General features: G+C 32.7%; 1 protein-coding gene across 5 annotated transcripts in view; it reads right to left on the reverse strand.

Annotated features, from left to right (window-relative positions):
- Nucleotides 1-18,092, reverse strand: part of DENND1B (DENN domain containing 1B) — a 268,689-nt gene that overhangs the window by 83,729 nt on the left and 166,868 nt on the right. For all 5 annotated transcript variants that reach the window (XM_019821935.3, XM_019821934.3, XM_045048956.1 and 2 more), the window contains 2 exons: nucleotides 15,874-15,919; nucleotides 10,907-11,008 (listed from right to left, as the gene is read on the reverse strand). In XM_019821935.3, the coding sequence (XP_019677494.2) occupies nucleotides 10,907-11,008; nucleotides 15,874-15,919 (148 nt within the window). The remainder of the gene's footprint in view (nucleotides 1-10,906; nucleotides 11,009-15,873; nucleotides 15,920-18,092) is intronic.

Here is an 18,092-nt window from a genome sequence, read left to right on the forward strand (position 1 = left end):
ACATACACATGCAAGGAAGGCTATTTTTTCTTTCTTTATGCAAGCAGCCCTGACTACTCCTGTAGATGATGACTGTAATTGAAGTGTCAACCTAATTAACAACTAAACTTTGAATAATGCTAATGAGAAATGAACACAGCATCAGAGGAAAGACCAGCTCTACAGGTGATAAACCTTCACAGTAGTGACATTTTCCAGTGTAAAGTCACAGTTACTGTGATCTGATCAAAGAAAGAGACCCCCATTGGGTCCAATTATAACCACAGTTTTGAAAAAATTATTGAGTTATGATGTTCATAATCTATGCAGAAAGGCCTTTGCTGGATAGGTCTTCTCCCCATAGCTGTGATCTTCTCAATTTATATCCAAGCTCCATAGATTCAGATAAAAGTTTGGAGCCTAATTCATTTAGCCCACAAAGTGCATAAATCAGGAAGTTTTTATTATTAAAATCCAAACTCAGTAAATGCACACTTTTAGGTAACCCACATAGTCAAACAATAAATATAGCTAAACAATGCAAAAACAAATCTTATGACTTAATGTCTTTTGTCTAAAGTTTGTAGTAAGTTTTTTAAGCTTCAAATGCCTTAAAGAAAACCAATGAGAATGACTAGCAAATACGTGTATTTAATAACTGCCCCCCCCCAAAGGCTTATGATGAAAGGAATATGTCTTTCCATGTTTTATAAAAAGTAAATGGTTGGGTTGTTTTTAAATTTTGCTTTCAAGGGGTGCCTGGGTGGCTCAGTTGGTTAAGTGTCCAACTCTTGATTTCATCTCAGGTCATGATCTCATTGTTCATGGGTCCGAGCCACGCACTGGGCTCCACACTGACAGCATGGAGCTTGCTTGGGATTCTCTTTCTTTCTCTCTCTGCCCCTCCCCTGTGCATACTCTCTTTCTCGCTCTCAAAATAAATAAATAAATAAATACTTAAAAAAATAAAATTCTGCTTTCAAAAATAAAAAAAAAAAACAAAAAACATTTTAACATGTCATGCCTTACTTATATCTTTGCAAAAAAAATTCCTCAGAGTGTATTTTTCTACAAAACATGAAATTGACATTTCAGTTCTCCACAAATTCAGTATTCTTAGGACAATCATAATGTATGCGTACAGAGAACGGAGGCAAGTCAAACCATAACTTAGCCTTCATGACCCCAAGTCCTTGACTGTTTCAGTACTGCTTAAGCTGGTTAGAATATCTGTCACATTGCCACAAGCCCTTCCTAACCAAACCATAATTATGCGGTCTTCACCTCCAAAATCAGTCAGTGTACTTTCTGAGCCCCCTCAGGAGCTCTGTAGAAAATAGGAAAGAGGGGCGCCTGGGTGGCTCAGTCGGTTAAGTGTCCGACTTCAGCTCAGGTCACGATCTCGCAGTCCGTGAGTTCGAGCCCCGCGTTGGGCTCTGGGCTGATGGCTCAGAGCCTGGAGCCTGCTTCTGATTCTGTGTCTCCCTCTCTCTCTGCCCCTCCCCCGTTCATGCTCTGTCTCTCTCTGTCTCAAAAATAAATAAACATTAAAAAAAGAAAATAGGAGAGAAAAAAGAAACACTTGTTCTAGAAATGCTCTGTCCAATATAGCAGCCTTTTAGACACATAAGCACTTGAAATGTGACTAGTCCAAATTGGGATTTGCTATGAGTGTAAAATATAAACTTAACTTTGAAGATTTATTATCCCCCCAAATGTAAAATACCCCATTAATAATTTTCATATTGACTACAGAATGAAACAGTATTTTGAATATTTGGCTAAATAAAATACATTAAAATTAATTTCACTTTTTCTTTTCTTTTCTTTTTTTTTTTTTTACTTTTTAACATGGCTACCAGAAAAGTTAAAATTGTGCATGTGGCTCACATTTCTATTGAAAAGTGCTATTCTACATGGGCATACTATCTAATTTCATAGACACATGAGACTAGTTACCTGGCCCGAAATATGACTACATTGTTCCTTTGCCTATTTCTACACTATTTCAACCTTTACAAACTGCATCAGGAGGTTTTTCTTGACCTGCTCTCAGAGGGGTCTATCAGTAAGTAGATCTGAGGTTGTTCCTGTTTTTCAGAGACCAAGAGGGCAGGTGAGTTAAGGGTTTCTGGATGCACAAATAAATGCTCAAAAATAGCCTGTAAAAATGAAATACTTTTTCAAATCAGTTTTAGACAGAAAGATATGACTCTAATATGAGATGACTGTGCCAACCTTGCTGTTTCCCTGTCCTTTAGATCACTGGAGTAAATTATCACCAGTTACCAGTGCCCTCTGCAGTGCTAAGTAGCTTTTAGCAGTTTTTATCTATAAAAATGGTGACGTCTCTTCTGTACTTTTTCAATATTTGGTCTGGGAAACGTTTTCTGGTTTAACTTCCAAGCTTCTAAGTTTAGTTGGGAAATAAATGTACATTTTCCCCCTAAAATCCTAAAGTTTATACTCATATAGAACTGTGACCTCAGGAGAGCATTTAGAACTTTAGTCACATGGCTAGTATCACACAATCCCATTATGGGGCATGGAAAAAGTATCAATTATTTTCCCTTTATATTCTTAAGAGAGTAAGCAAGCCTCCAAAGGCTAAAGACTACTTCAAAACTGACATCTGATTTTCTTATGACATTCTTCAATCTGTAAATAATCTTTGTAAGTCTAATTAGGTATTATATTAGACCAAAAAAAAAAAGTTAAGCAGTGAAAAGAGCTTCAGGAATAAACAGCATCTCATTGCTCTTATCAAATGTTTAGATTCCTTTCATACAGTGAGAATTCAGACTTCTAAGCAGCCATCCACGGGAGGAATTATAACCTGGGTTTGGCACAGTGGGAGTTCACTGCCACATGAATAATATTACCACCAATTCTCCACTTTTACCCTCTTAACACTAAAGTGACTATGAATAAAAGGAAGGAATTACATGAGTAAATATAACAAACAGGTATAAATTAAAAGAGTGCAGGACACGTGCACACAGTCTGAGTAATGAAGTAATTATGCCAACCGGGAGTTAGGAAGGGAGAGCATATTAAAGGAGCTGAGTTTTCAGAGAAGTGACAGATTTTTCTCTTGACTTTTAGATGTGTCCTTTCAGGAAACAGAAATTAACCCCTACACCTAGAAATTTTAATTTTGCCTTTTAGGATCACAAAGATAAACATCAGGGTAAAGAACAACAGAAGGTAAATACAAATGTCTGGAAATAATATTTAGATAACCTCCACAGCTCTGAAATGTGCCTCTGATGGTTTTAAATACCTCCTTTTATGTAACTACGCTGCACTGGAGAATCCACACACATTTAGAAAAGTTAGAGCTTCCAGTAGTTACCTGCTTTAGAAAAAGCTACAAAGATAAAATGTTTTATTCTCCCTTAAAACATGTTATGGTTATCATATGAATCAGATATTAAATCCCCACACTTCCTTCATCTTTCTAATGTGCAGGTTTTTTTTTTTTTTTAACATTTTTTTTTTTTAATTTTTTTTTTTCAACGTTTATTTATTTTGGGGACAGAGAGAGACAGAGCATGAACGGGGGAGGGGCAGAGAGAGAGGGAGACACAGAATCGGAAACAGGCTCCAGGCTCTGAGCCATCAGCCCAGAGCCCAACGCGGGGCTCAAACTCACAGACCGCGAGATCGTGACCTGGCTGAAGTCGGACGCTTAACCGACTGCGCCACCCAGGCGCCCCAGGTTTTTTTTTTTTTTAGAAACAAAACGAAACCTACCTTCTTAATATAATTTTCTAGCAAGCTTCTACTCGAGGATTAAAATGGTCACTTTTAACATTGATCAAATGAAAAGCATAGGATACACTTGCAGAGTGTATCATTACATTGTCTCTGTGTATGCTGAAATTACCTCTCAAAACCTAGTTAATAAAGGGGCAGCTAGAACTATTTTCCTTTCAGAGGCCATTATAATAGTAAGACAATGTAAGACAATCGTAAGACAATTGTAAGACAATAGTAAGACAAACTGTTCTTATCCCCCATCAAGCCCAATGTCACGCCAGTGTCTCTAATATCAATGCCATTTCCACTCATCTAGTTACCCAAAAAGGAATCTTGCACGTCCTCAACACTTCACCCTTTCTCATCTCCCACATGCAATGCATCACCAAGCCCTGTTAGGCCACTGATGGAGACTTCAAATCCGTCCACTTTTCTCTAAATCCCTGCCACTATCAAGTTCAAGAAACTAGCATCTCTATCTAGACTACTGCAAAAGGCCCCTCAACTGATCTTCCTGTTTCATTAATCTTCAGGACCCCAGAACCCAAGATGATATCTTCAGAAGTCGAAGCAGATCACACTATTCCTCTGCTAAAGATCTACAATGAATTTCTAATAATGTCCAAGTGTCCTTAACAAGAACTACAGATCTTTTAGGATCACACTTCCTATCTCCACAACCTCACCTCATTCTCTTTTTTGCTCATCTCATTACAGCTACACAAGACTTCTTTCCATTTCTTGGGTTTGCCAACCTCGTCCTCACAGCAGAGCCTTTGTACATGCTATTCTTCCTTCTCCTACTTTGCATGGCTTACTCATACTCCTCATTGAGGCCAATTCTGGAAACTGATGTTTTGGCATGTTGAACTTGACTGCACCACAAACAGCTGATCTGAGTGTTTAGACTGGTAAGAATGAAGTCTCAGGCTAAAATCAGTTTGTTCAGTGTACTTATGGTGAAGATGATGGTCAGTCCACCAACAGCCACTGTCTCTTTCTTTGGTAAGAGAAATCCTAAATTTCGACTGGTGCTAGCTAGCTCAACCTAGCTACGTTGACCCAGCTACTTTCCAACATCCCTCCTGACTTCATGTGGCCACATGGTTGGGTTCTGATGAATGGAATGCAAGTTCCATGAGAGCTGTGTATTATGTCTTCCTGTTCACTCAGCTCCTAGCATAATACAGGCATACGGTAGGTGCTCGATAAATATCTGAATGAATGAATGAATGAATGAATAAATACATTAGCCACCTGTCACACTTATACATTAATATCTCTAGTTAACAGGATCAGAAGATCTGTGATGGGGTCCAGGAACATAATTCATTTAAAAGTTCACCAAGTCATTATGATATCAGCAAGATTTCGGAATCGCTTTTGTAACAGTACTCACAATATCATACACATGAAAAGTCTTGTATACGGAAAAGTCAAGAACTTAAAGAACTAGAAACAAATTGGAAATTATTTTTAAAGCCAAAATCAAGGCCTTTACATTTAAATACATACATATGTGTATATACATATATATGTATATGTATGATGTATGTATTTACGCATTAGCAGTAGGAAGAGAGAGAAGCATGCTATTAAGATGATACAGGAAAAAAAAAAAGACATTTGGAGAAAGGCTAGGTAATTTAGATGGAAATGAAAACCCATGAGAAAGCCAAGGAACTTCATGAGCACTTAAAATCACTAAGAGTAACAAACTATAAATCAACTTTAAAATGGCAAAAGTACAGAGACATAAGGAGGGAGCTGCTAAAGCCTGGATCACTGCAGTGGGAGGGACAGATGCTCTTACTCAGCTGGGAGAAAATAACAAAGGCCTTTTACAAGTTTAGAAGCATGGTTAATTAAGGTTTTGAGTTTTATTTTTCATTTTGTTTTGCTTTCATATTTACATTTTAGATTTAAAAAAATACACACCAAGAAAACTGTAGGAAAAATTGCAAAATCTGTAGTTTACTTACAAACAACAGCAACAAAAAACTTGGTATAAAAAATCACGTCTCTGAAAATAATTATTTAAAGGAATAGTAAGTTTCCACCGATACCCAAAGTCAGGTACAGTGACCGCCATCACCACACGGTCCCCCTTTCCCGGGAGCCAAACTGACTCACGCTCATAGCCACAGAAGTGTATATTAAACACACACCCACGTTTCTTCTTCTCATTACTATGAAAGTCAGATGAAAATATCCTTGTAAAATGTTCTGCGTAACTCTAAACAGGGATTTTAAAAGCAACTTTTATAACAAAAGATGAAAGAAAAGCAATTATGGTTCCCTTCACCCATCATTTACCGAATGCCTACTATTTGCAAAGCTCTGCACTAGGCTGTGTGGTGGGGGCAATGCACATCTAGGTGCCTGAATTCTAACAGCTGAAGACTGAGGGGAGTATGACTGCATTTCTCCAGGGGGAAACTGAAAGCAGTATTTGTCTCTGGAAGTCTAAAAAAAAGAAACAAAAACAAAAACAAAACAAAACAACAACAACAACAGTAACAAAAACGTTGTCTAAGTTACTCTAGAACTTGAATGAAATCGGGTTATCTTTCTAACCTTGCCACTCTAGAATTTTGCTGGGGAATTTATTTACTGTTAAACATGATAAGAATTACAGCAGAGCTGTGGCAAACCTGGAACTAATATAATATTCTCTGGGGTCTTTTCTTTTTAACATATATTATGACAATTCAACATATTAAACCTTCATGTTAGGTTAGAGGAAATATCCAACAAATTAAACATATCTATTAGCTATTCACACAGTTGCAAGAGTTAAATTGGTTTCTATACTTTCATTTTTTTTTAAAAAAGGCTGATTTAAAAAATTCTCTGAAATAGCCAATTCTTTTCCAAATGTTTCCTAAATTAACTCACTCAAATGTAGATATCTTAAATGTTTCCTTAAAGTTGGAGTTTTGGGGTATTTCCTTAAGTTTAGGCTTTTAATGATTTTTGGCGATTCAGAGCAATTTGTGTCTTTTCATTGCACAATAAAACCATTAACCTATTCCTTCACGTGATACTTGAAAGCGTCACTATAAGATGCACAGTATTTTAGATGACTCCATTTTATAATAAAGTATTTTCAAAATTTTAGTAATTAAATACGCTTTATACTAAATGTAGCTATCCTGTAACATACCAGGGTCTATGGTGAATTGTACAATAATGCTGAAGTGTATATTTCCTATATACTCTCATAATAGAAAATAAAAAAATAATTTTCCAGTAGTGTTCCATATAAGATGAAAATAAGTTTTTTAAAGTGTTAACAACCCTGATTTAAATCAAATAGATCACACTGATACTTCATAAGCAAGATTAGAAACAGAGAATAAGATTCTACAGTAAATTCCAGAACAGTTACTCATTACGCTGTATATCACGTTTATACGAAAGGACCACGGTCTAGTATTTGAGAGGATGAATGTTTATACGAAAGGGACCATGGTCTAAGTGTGAGAGGATGAACCTATAGTATGAACTGACGCTGTAGAAATACTGTTAACAGTATACTTTGTGTCTTCATTTTCTTATCTAAAATAGGGATAAGTATATTGACCTGAGAGTATAGTATTTAAAACCTAATCAGTTAAAATTATTTAAAGACAATAAAGCAACAAAGATAAAAATTCACTTCCTAGTAATGGGTATTTTAGTGCATGTAACTTTTTCAGATGTCAGTTCTAACCTGCTTTCATCTATAAGAGTTTGTAATTGTTTTAATTTAATTTTTTCACAAAGAGATCTCCTAAATCTCATTATAATTCTAATTAGCTTAATTTTCTAAGAAGTGAGTTGTCCTATTTATTTTTGAAATAGTTAAGAATTCCCCAAATTACTTTTAAAAATATTAATGATGATAAAAATTAAAATGAGCAGTAATACCTTAGAATACAGCATTTCAAACTATTACGTGATTGAAACAAAATTTGCGTATATATTTGGAATGAAGGAGTCTCAATGGTAAATTTTCTAAAATTAAAAAGAATTCATCACTTGAAATTTCAAATGTTGTATTTAATTCAACTGTTTCATTTTCCCCACAGTTAAAAACATAGCATGATAACACTAAATTCAATTGATGTTATTACATAGCCCTCAAATTTATTTTTTATTTCAAGACATTCAACCTACACGTTTGAAGGTATCTACAGTTGACATAGCCACTAAAAGTAAAATCACAATGTATTCAGACAGAAAACTACAAAAGTATATTTTAATGGGTCTACTGCTTTTAAGATATTCCATGTAATAATCAATATCGTTAAAATCACTCTCAATAAAGTTTGTGTTTTTTTTTCTTTTAATGATCCAAATCTATAGTGAAATGATGAAATCGAAAAACAAGTGTTCTTGTCAGAAGACAGGAAGAGAGTTTTTTCCCTTCCCTTAAGGAAAACAAAGGATTCCTGAAAGCTTTGCCCTGATTTATTTTTCCAATTTTAAATACCTTAAGAGTAGCGGAACTGCTACTGGCATGGTAGTATTTCTAACAGTCAATAAATCTAAAATATTATGTGTGAATATTGGAATGAAGCCATTAAGAAGATTACAGCATGCAACACAGCAGAGGGTCCACAGGAAAAAAGAACTAGTAATTCAGGACAACTGTGACCACTGACCTTTGAACAGCCAAGACCACTGGTCAGGCTGACACAATAATAGAGTGCACATGCATAGAAAGTCCTCTAGCCTGTAAGTATAATTTAAATGCTTTGGTGAATGATTTTAAAAGGTCCCCTTTTAAATATGAGTTAATTTATTAAATAATCAAACAGTACCAGGATTTTTTCAGGGTATTTTTCAGGATTCAAGAATATTTTCTCTTAATTCAGATCACAACACAAAAAATTCAGTAAGATCATTTGTGACTCTAACACATCTCATTTAAAACACTGACAATTATAGAAAGTATGATGTGATACTTTATCATATTTCCTGTAAAACTACAAGAGACAGCTTTTGGAAAATGGATGGAAAGAGCTAAATTTATTAGAGAGGGGTTAAACAAACAACCACCTAAAGTATTTGTAGAAAATGACTATAACTTTAAAATAACTCATACTTTCAGTAGATGGCCCTGGTTCCACCCCAGAGCTGTATCCACTTATTCGTTGTTCAAATCTGTCTGTAAGTCTCGGGCCCTTAATCTCAAGTATACGTATAGTTATATCTACATCACTTTGCAGAGTTCCTTTTTAAGATTTTTTTTACTTCATTTACGTACAGTTAACTGTTCCTTATAAACGAGCAATGAGATGGTCCCTCCTGTCATTTCACATATTTAGGCTTTTATATTTTGTGGAACTGTTAAACTTCGTCATATTTTAAAATAAATGTCTTGGTATCAAACTAATTCTACTGGGAAAGTAGCACTTCTCAATTAAAAAAGAACCACCCACCAAAAAAAATTACTATTAAAAATTGCTTTTCTCAAAGAGATGAAATTAGCTACCACTGAAACTGACTATAACAATTTTTATGACACAAAAAAAGCTGATTTCTTTCTCATTTTTCTTTTTCTTTTTCTTCTTTTTTTTTTTATAAACAATCCTTTCTACTTAGGGAATTAACAGTGGAAATGCATTGCACATAAAGAAAATATTTATAAAAGTTGGGGCTTTATATCATAATTAGTTTTCTATCCAATGAAGAATTCTTTGATGGATTTCTAAATGAATAACTCTAATCATTTCTAGCAGCTTCTGCAAAATTTTTATAATGAGGCAATCTAGTTATAATGAGCTAAAAAGATAATATAATTCTTTACTGGCCTGGGTTTGGATTTGTTCATACATAGCATAAATTTTACTACAGTAAGATAAAGTAGTTCAATTTAATTTGCTTCAAGGTCAGCAAGTATTTTAGGTTATTTATGGGCATAGATAATCTGATTTTAACTTTAAAATCACATTTTTCCTATCACTAGCCATAAAAACAATCAAAGCTAGTATTACTGTACTTTTTGAGTTTGAAATTTTTAAATTCACTTTTTCAAACTCCCTAATAATGATTTCAAAGTACTTGCAATACTGCAGAAAAATATATGATGAAGGTTTTTTTATTTATGGATTTTAATATTCCTGAAAAAACTGGATTTTTTTTAAAAGGAGAGTTATTTTTAACTTAGAACTATGTTATAAAGATATTTTTAAATAGCCATTAAAATATATACAGAAACAGCACTAGCCTGCATTTTGCCCTGTTCTAAGGAATATGCAGGCCAAAAATGCACTTTTGGAGACTATTTAACATGAAATACAGAGTATATCCTATTATAAGCTGCAGACACACACATGCACACACACACAAACCCTCTGCAAGATCAAAGAGCAGAAGAGAACTGGCACTTAATTTATCAGCCTTTACAGACAAAAGACAGTTTTCGTCATTTCAAAAGGATCAGATGTCTTTTATGACAAACTGGGTTTGCAGTTTAATTTACAAATAGAATTCTAAGTAAGCAGTCTTTGCTCTGCCAAAGCAAATGACAAACAGTGTAGGTTTTCATTCTTGCGGCCCTCAGCAGGATAGAAAAGATTAAAATAAAACTGAAATAATTTAGAGAAAACAAATAAATGTTTCAGAAAGTTGAGGGAGATCAAAGCCAGAATTTTCTGACCCCAACTGTACAAGCATTTCTTATTATATTGACCAGTGCCATCAGATCATTAATTAAAAGGAAAAGCACTGGCAGGTGGCAGGGAAGCAAAAGCCGATAATTGGCCCCCTTCTTCTTCTTGCCTTCAAAAACTCTCTCATTCTTTTGCAAGACATGCCACTAGGCAGACAGAAATGCCTACTTTGTAATATAATGATTAAGATGAGATGAAGAGACTTACGTTTAAAGAAACTCTGCCTAATGAATGCATCTAGCTTTTTAATTATGATCCTACTTTTACAATAGGAATATGATGTTTCATTCAACATCTCCTCAACTGCCAAAAGGTAAAAATATTAAATATAGAATCTACACTGATTCCTCTCACACCCATGCACATACTCAGTCCTTTTATTTCAGATAAAAAAAACCTGGGAAAAATAACTCTTTGTAATTCAAGGGTCCAGGAGAAAGTAGATAGATAGATAGATAGATAGATAGATAATGTGTTCACCACAAAATAACCTTCAGACTTACCACATCACTTGGTAGGTTGTTCAAGTCATTAAACGGTGATTCTAAAGTGTTTGTGTCAACATTTAACATAACCACATCCTCCAATGATTTATTTTTCACTCTCTGTTTAAAAAACACAAGTACAAATAAACATCTTAGTATATTTTCCTTCCAAAACTATAATGAACTTAGAAATGTAGAGAAAATTATCTTGATGACAATTAGCCTTGGGGGATAAAAAAAGAAAATCCTACATTATAAGAACATATAAAAAACTTTGCCTTATAAGAAAGTAAGTTTGTCTACAACCGTTCAAAAAGATTGGATAAAAAAATCCTTAGAACAGAATGTTTGGTCATCTAAACACATTGATTTAGTTTGGAGATATTAAATGTAATTTAACTACCAAAGAGATATTGTAACAAAAACTCACAAAATCGGAACGGCTAAATTAAACCAGAAAAACTTACATCCTTTAAAAACTTATCAACTGAATTTCTGTCCAATGATACAGGAACTTGTGGCCAGTTCTACACCTATTTTTAGCAAAAATCACATTATGGAGCTAACATAAGCCAAAAATCATGACTACTGTAAACTAAATTTTAAATTAATAAACATTTTCTCTGTACTTCCATACCAATTCAGTATAAGCTGTTTATGAGGACTGTAAGTTGAATAAGAAAAATGATAAAGAGAGCGGTAATAAGGAATTGTTGCATTATTTATACATGAATTTAATATAAAAGATGAAATTTAATAGCCTATCAGATTATTTGACTTGTCTTATCTGTTTGACAGCTTAGTTAAATGGTCAAATCATCTCAATATGTGGACTAATGACAGTAAATTAGAATTTCATCAAATATTTCATCCTTAAAGAAAGGAAATACTTAAGGTTTATTTTCCCTATTTAGACTACTATGTATACCTAAACAAATCATATAATTCTATTCGCCTTATTTAAATGATAGCAAATATAGCATTATTTTTTGATGCAAAAAAATTAGGTGCTCATTAATGAAATATATCACCTCAGAATTCCATAATTGTATAGGTCAACTAGAGATAAGTCAATTAATTTCAGTGTAGTATTTTTTAAATGACATTATAGAATAAGAGCTATTTTTGAGAATTATTAAATACCTTACATTTTAAACTGGCCAACCCAATTTTTTTTTTGTTTTAAGTTATTCAAGAATGAAATTTCTCTGATCCATTTAGAACTTCAAACCTCTGCATAGTAGGTAGAATGTTAAATTTGCTAGGGAAATGGTAGTCTAGAGTAGGGAATTTGTATGTGTTAAGAAAGCAATAATGTCTGTGTAGAATATGGATTCTCAGGGGGATATATGATAGCAAAAATCTATCTTGTAAAAGACATTGTAATTATTCCAAAATAAGAGTCAAAGGATGGCTGTTTCTTGGAAATTAACAGAGAACCATCTACAATAGTGACACTCTCACCAAAACATTTGTAAATAAACTCATTTCTTTTCCTTTCCATATGTATACATAAATGTAAAAAAGGCTCACATACATAAATATGTAGTTATTTATAAATTAACTACAGCATAACTACAAAAATAGCCTATTATATAAGCAACAATACATTTATATCAATGGTGTTCGGTGGAAAAAGTATGTCATAATTTTGATTTTCACCTTCAATTCTAAGTTGTTCCCTTTAACAGAAACTATAAAGTTAATCCAGAAACCTAGTGCATTTGTTAAAGGATGAAATGAGTTTCTCTAAATAGCCTGGAGTAATGGTTATGTGACACCTAAATGTTTTGCTATGACACTAATGTTAAATTCTGAATAAAGAAAATTAGTATTAACATGAAATGTATACTTTTTTCCAACTTGCCCTTTGTTTAAAAATGTCTGATAATAGCTGAATATTAAATTCTGTCCAAGGGAACATTCAATAAGAATGGAAAATGTATTAATTTCAATAAATCAATACACTGAGATGCACTACAATGAGAACAATTCTACATTAGCAAAGAGGGAAAAATAGTATGTAATTAAATTTTTTTTATTTGGATTAATGTCACTTTTTTATCTTTGTTTCCTTCCAAGTCAGGCTTTAACTATTTTCTAAATAGGAATAAAAATTCATACAGCATATAAAATGATAACATTTTCTCTGTCTCAGATTATTATATCTCATAATGTTCGTAAGCTTGCTTGGCTCGGGAAAGAGAAAAAGGAAAATTTGACTTTTTCTTCAAAAATAAGAAAATAATATTAGGACAGAGACTGAAAGTGTTATTAAGGACAAGAGTAAGGTATTAAGGTTGGTTAAGTCTTTCTCTCACATCCTCTCTATATAAGCCTTCCATGCAATGTGACTACAAATGTGACTATCGTATCATATACAATAATGCAAGGAAATGACCCGGTGTCAGCAATCACATGTTCCTGCAAAATGGAGCCAATATTTTATTTAGAATCTTTTGTGTATATTAAAACACATAATGCAATGCTCGCACTTGGAGCCTCTACTGACTTGCTCCTCCATCATTTACAGACCTTTGAGTTCAACCCTAAAGTCTAATTTTCAGGGAGAACAAAATGTCCTTATCCTTTATTTTGGAAGCAAATTTAAATTTTAAAAAAAGAGATTTCCAGCCATCTTACAGTCATGACTACATAAAAATAATTAAAAGAAAGATTTAAAGGATATTAGTTTCACATCTTTGAACAATTATGTTTAGAAGTCTTTCTAAAACGTATGTCAAAACTGTCTTGACAAAGAGAGAGAATAGGGAATATGTTGATTCTTCCTAAAAAAAAAAAATTCATTGTAATTGCAACCAAACAAAATGTAAAAAATTACTCAGTTCAGTCTCACATAAAATTTGTAAATAGATATATCCACATTTGAACTATAATGTCATTAATATAAAATAAGAAAGATCAAATTTTGCTTAAAAATATCTGCCTGATAATGACATAATAAGAATGGAATGGCAGGATGTGTATCTTGTAATAGATTAAGGAGCAAGTTACTAAATGGTACCCAACTGGTTTAAAGACATTCCTTAAGTTCCTATTACCCCTTCTCATTGACTATTAAACCCAATAAACTAAATACAATTGACGAAAAAGACAGGTCAGTAAGTCCAGAGTATAAAAGATACAGAGATGTTAACCAATCTAATCATGGCTGTAAACCTTCTCATTTAGTGCTGACTCAATTTAAAATTAGAATGGACTGTTTCTCCAAGACAATACTGTAAGAAGTAAAAAATTCTTAAATTTGCTCCTTTAAAAAAATAATGATTTTCTCTATACGTGTCTAATAAATATGCAATTAAATATGACTGAATTTTTAAAACATGTACCCATTTTTATAATATTTTGGAAAAGCTGAATCATTAGTTTTAAAAGTTGGTATAGAACCATTATGTAAAAAAATACAGAACATCACCAGGTACAATAAACAACTTTAAATAGTTTTCACCTGTACAAGTAAACATACTATAAAAATTATGATTCTATTAGATACATTAAATAAGAAGAGACATGTGCATTAATATCAAAATCAGATATGATGACTTCTTTGAAACCATACCAACCAATTGCGGTTAGATTTTGTACAGTCAAAATACTGATGAAGAAAATACCAGTTATATATTCTACAATCAGATAACAGATTAAATACTTATTCATACACAATGTGACCTTTCACTCAAAGTACCTTGGCATGTAAAACAAGTTGTCTAAAAATTAACAAACATAAAGGCTCATGTTATTCAACTTAGACTTCAAACTTAAAACAAGTCTACTAAAGAAGTTCATTAAAATATATCCAATATTATTAATGATTAAACAAATAAAAATGTTACCCTCGCATTTTGCAAAAGGAGAAAGTGACCAGAACGAGAGGACATGCAGAATTCTATAATTCATGACTACTATCCGAACATGATTTCTCCAGACATGATCCTCACCACTCCTATATAATAATAATATAATCGGCAGGATCTTCCTTGATCAGCAGAGTGAGGATTGATGGTGTATACAGTGACAACAACTAATAAGAAAACCAAATCTAACTTATTTAGATTGTTGATTAGAAACTGGCTTAAAGTACAATATGCACAAACACACACACAATATACATATATATATACACACATATATATACATATATACATATATATATGTGTGTGTGTGTATATATATATATATATATATATATATATATATATATATAAAACTGAAAATCAGATAGCATAATAATGCCATGCAATTGACCCAAGTCTTTTGTTCAGATCCAAATCTTTTGTTTATTTTTTTCTAATTTTCTAAGAAGTCGTCTCTTGAAATCTCACTGATTCCAAGTTCAAGGTCTTTAAAGTTCAACATTTTTCACTGTAGTGATGATAAGTCACAAAAGTCATTTTGGAATGAAGTGATAACATTGCAAAAAACTTACTGCATTCTAAATCCCCAACAGGACTGAAAACTAAAAAATATTTTAAGTCTATATTTTAATTTAAAACTTCATGATTAGTGTATTCCAACCACATTTTGAAAAAGCACACTGACAAAATGTATCAAAATGGACTTTGAAAAATAAAAACACTTTCCCTTTATGAATCATAACTACATAAATTCTGACCTCCAAAATAAGGTGTGAAAAAGAAACATATAAAAGATCCCAAGTGCCATATAGAAAGTGGTTCATCAAAGACTAAGTTTTTAGTACTTAAAATTTACCATATGATCTTGACCAAATTTACCATATTTTCATGGGTTTCATGCCATTGAAAATGGTCATTCAGTATACTAACTAAAATGAAATTATTCCAATACAGTATTTCTGAAAATGATCATGTAAGTATACCCTAAATATGAAACTTATCATTACTTTGTACTATTCAATTGATTCTCTTTCAAAATACAACTGTTTTAACTATTATTTATATTCATTAATTCATCACACATGTATCTCATGTCTGAAAGATACTTACCTCTATGAGGCTGGAGTGTATTCCAATCAGGTATGGCATCGGAGCACTAAATTGGAAATATATAATGTATATATTCATGAAGTTCATTAACACAGAAACAATATAAGTAATTCAGAAGGTTTAAAAAATTAAATTAATTAAATGTGCAGTTCTAACAGAGCCCACTACAGATAATTAAAATTATTCAATATATAAAAGTCAAATTTAATCTGAGAGGTCATTAATATATTCAAATTAAGGTTGCTTGGCATAAAACTCACAAAAGCATTTACAATTAAATAAAGAGTAGTAACACCTAAAAAAGCTTTTTTAGTTAGGAAGAATATTAGAGCCTAAGTCATAGTTCTGAGTTAAAAATTCCATATATTTCATATAAAACATATTCTAAATAATTACCAAATTTTTTCACATTTCTTTTATATACCTTTTATATTCAATTAGATTCTTATTTCTACGATTCTCTTAAAAAATCATCATTGTTTCATACCTACTACACCACCAAAATTTTTTGAATCAGTTACCAAATATTTATTAAGACCTACTATGTGCCAGGCACTGTTTGGAAACTAGAAGTTCTTCCTCTACTGTTATCATTCTCTTTCCATACTATCTTTCTGCTCATGTACCTTGTTTTTCATTTAAATGTCGTACATTCCTATTTATCTCACTTTTGCTTTTACTAATAAAGTAATTTTAATGAATTAAAAAATATTCAAATATGTTTAAGCATGATACTGAATTAATTAATTCTACAGATAAAATCTGGAGCATACCAGGCAGTAGGACCTGGGCTAGGGTCTAGGTACAATAATAAGTGATATAAATAGAATAGATTCCTTTGCAGATCTTATACTCCAGCAGAGCATACAGACATTAAATAATCTTTGTGACATAAAATCGGGCTTACTTAGTAACTTCAAAAACATTTCTCATGAAATACACGAAGGGAATTATCCAACCTGACATTTCAAAATCAAAATATTATTTAACAAGAAAACGTGAGAATGGACAGATGTCTACAAAGGTGATAGAAGATATGCAAATAAATAGCTAAAACAATCTTTGACATTTCTTTTTATAGACATCTTTGTGTTATATTTAAGGCAAACATTTTCTATGTTAATGAAAACAGCCTTTTTAAAAGAATTTTCATAATTTTCCAAACATCACTTTCACTATCAGTCCAAACTCCTGTGTATCCACTTTGCTACTGAGGACCAGTAATAGATAAAGCTAACAGGCACCTCGACAGACCCAGTTTTTCAAACGAACCTCAAACAGCTCCAGATTTATTTGAAGCTGGCTAACCACTAACATATATCCAGAACTCACAAAAAAAATAAGGATGGTTAAAGTTTTTATTTGACTCCTCATTATCCTGTTCATTACTTCTTATTGTACTAGATTCTAATTTTCTTTTGTAGCTTTGTTCCTCCATATATATATATATATATATATATATATATATATATATATATATATATAAAATATAACAGACCATCTGGAATTGATCTGATATTTTGGATCATTTGACTGAAAGTTAAGAACTATTTACAGGCCTTGATATCCTTAAGACCTAACAGATTTTCTGCCTTCAAAAGGAAACAGGAGGAAAAATGTGGACTGTTCCACTTTTGCTTAAATAAAGGAAGGCTGATTACTTCCCTAGCTCAAGTTCTCATCTCTGGAATCCCTTCTGGGACTCCACAGAAGACATAAAATATATGTCACTAACTGTTCTGGGCTCCCACACTGGGTTCAGAACATTTTCACAAAACAGGATAGGCAAATCCCAAGATCTTAAATATGTCAAGCTGTCCCCACATCCAAAATAGTAGAAAATTATTCAAGTTACTGTGCAAACTTCCAATTTACCCCAGGTTAGGTTATCCTACCCACAAAATTTACAACATAGTAAGTCTGTGGTATCTCAAATTTCTAAGTACATTTTAATATAATGAGTGTTGGGGCACCTGGGTGGCTCAGTCAGTTAAGCATCTGACTCTTGATTTCAGCTCAAGTCATGATCTCACGGTCCTGAGACCAAGGACGAGTCGGGCTCCATGTTGGGCTTGGAGCCTGCTTGGGATTCTCTCTCTTCCACTCCCTCTGCCCCTCCCTCCTATGCACACACATGAGCACATGCTCTCTCTTGGGGGGAAAAATAATAATAATATAATGAGTGTTAATCAAAAAATATGTAAGCCTCCTAAAATTAA

Source organism: Felis catus, chromosome F1 (assembly GCF_018350175.1).
Source record: "Felis catus isolate Fca126 chromosome F1, F.catus_Fca126_mat1.0, whole genome shotgun sequence".
NCBI classification, from domain to species: domain Eukaryota; kingdom Metazoa; phylum Chordata; class Mammalia; order Carnivora; family Felidae; genus Felis; species Felis catus.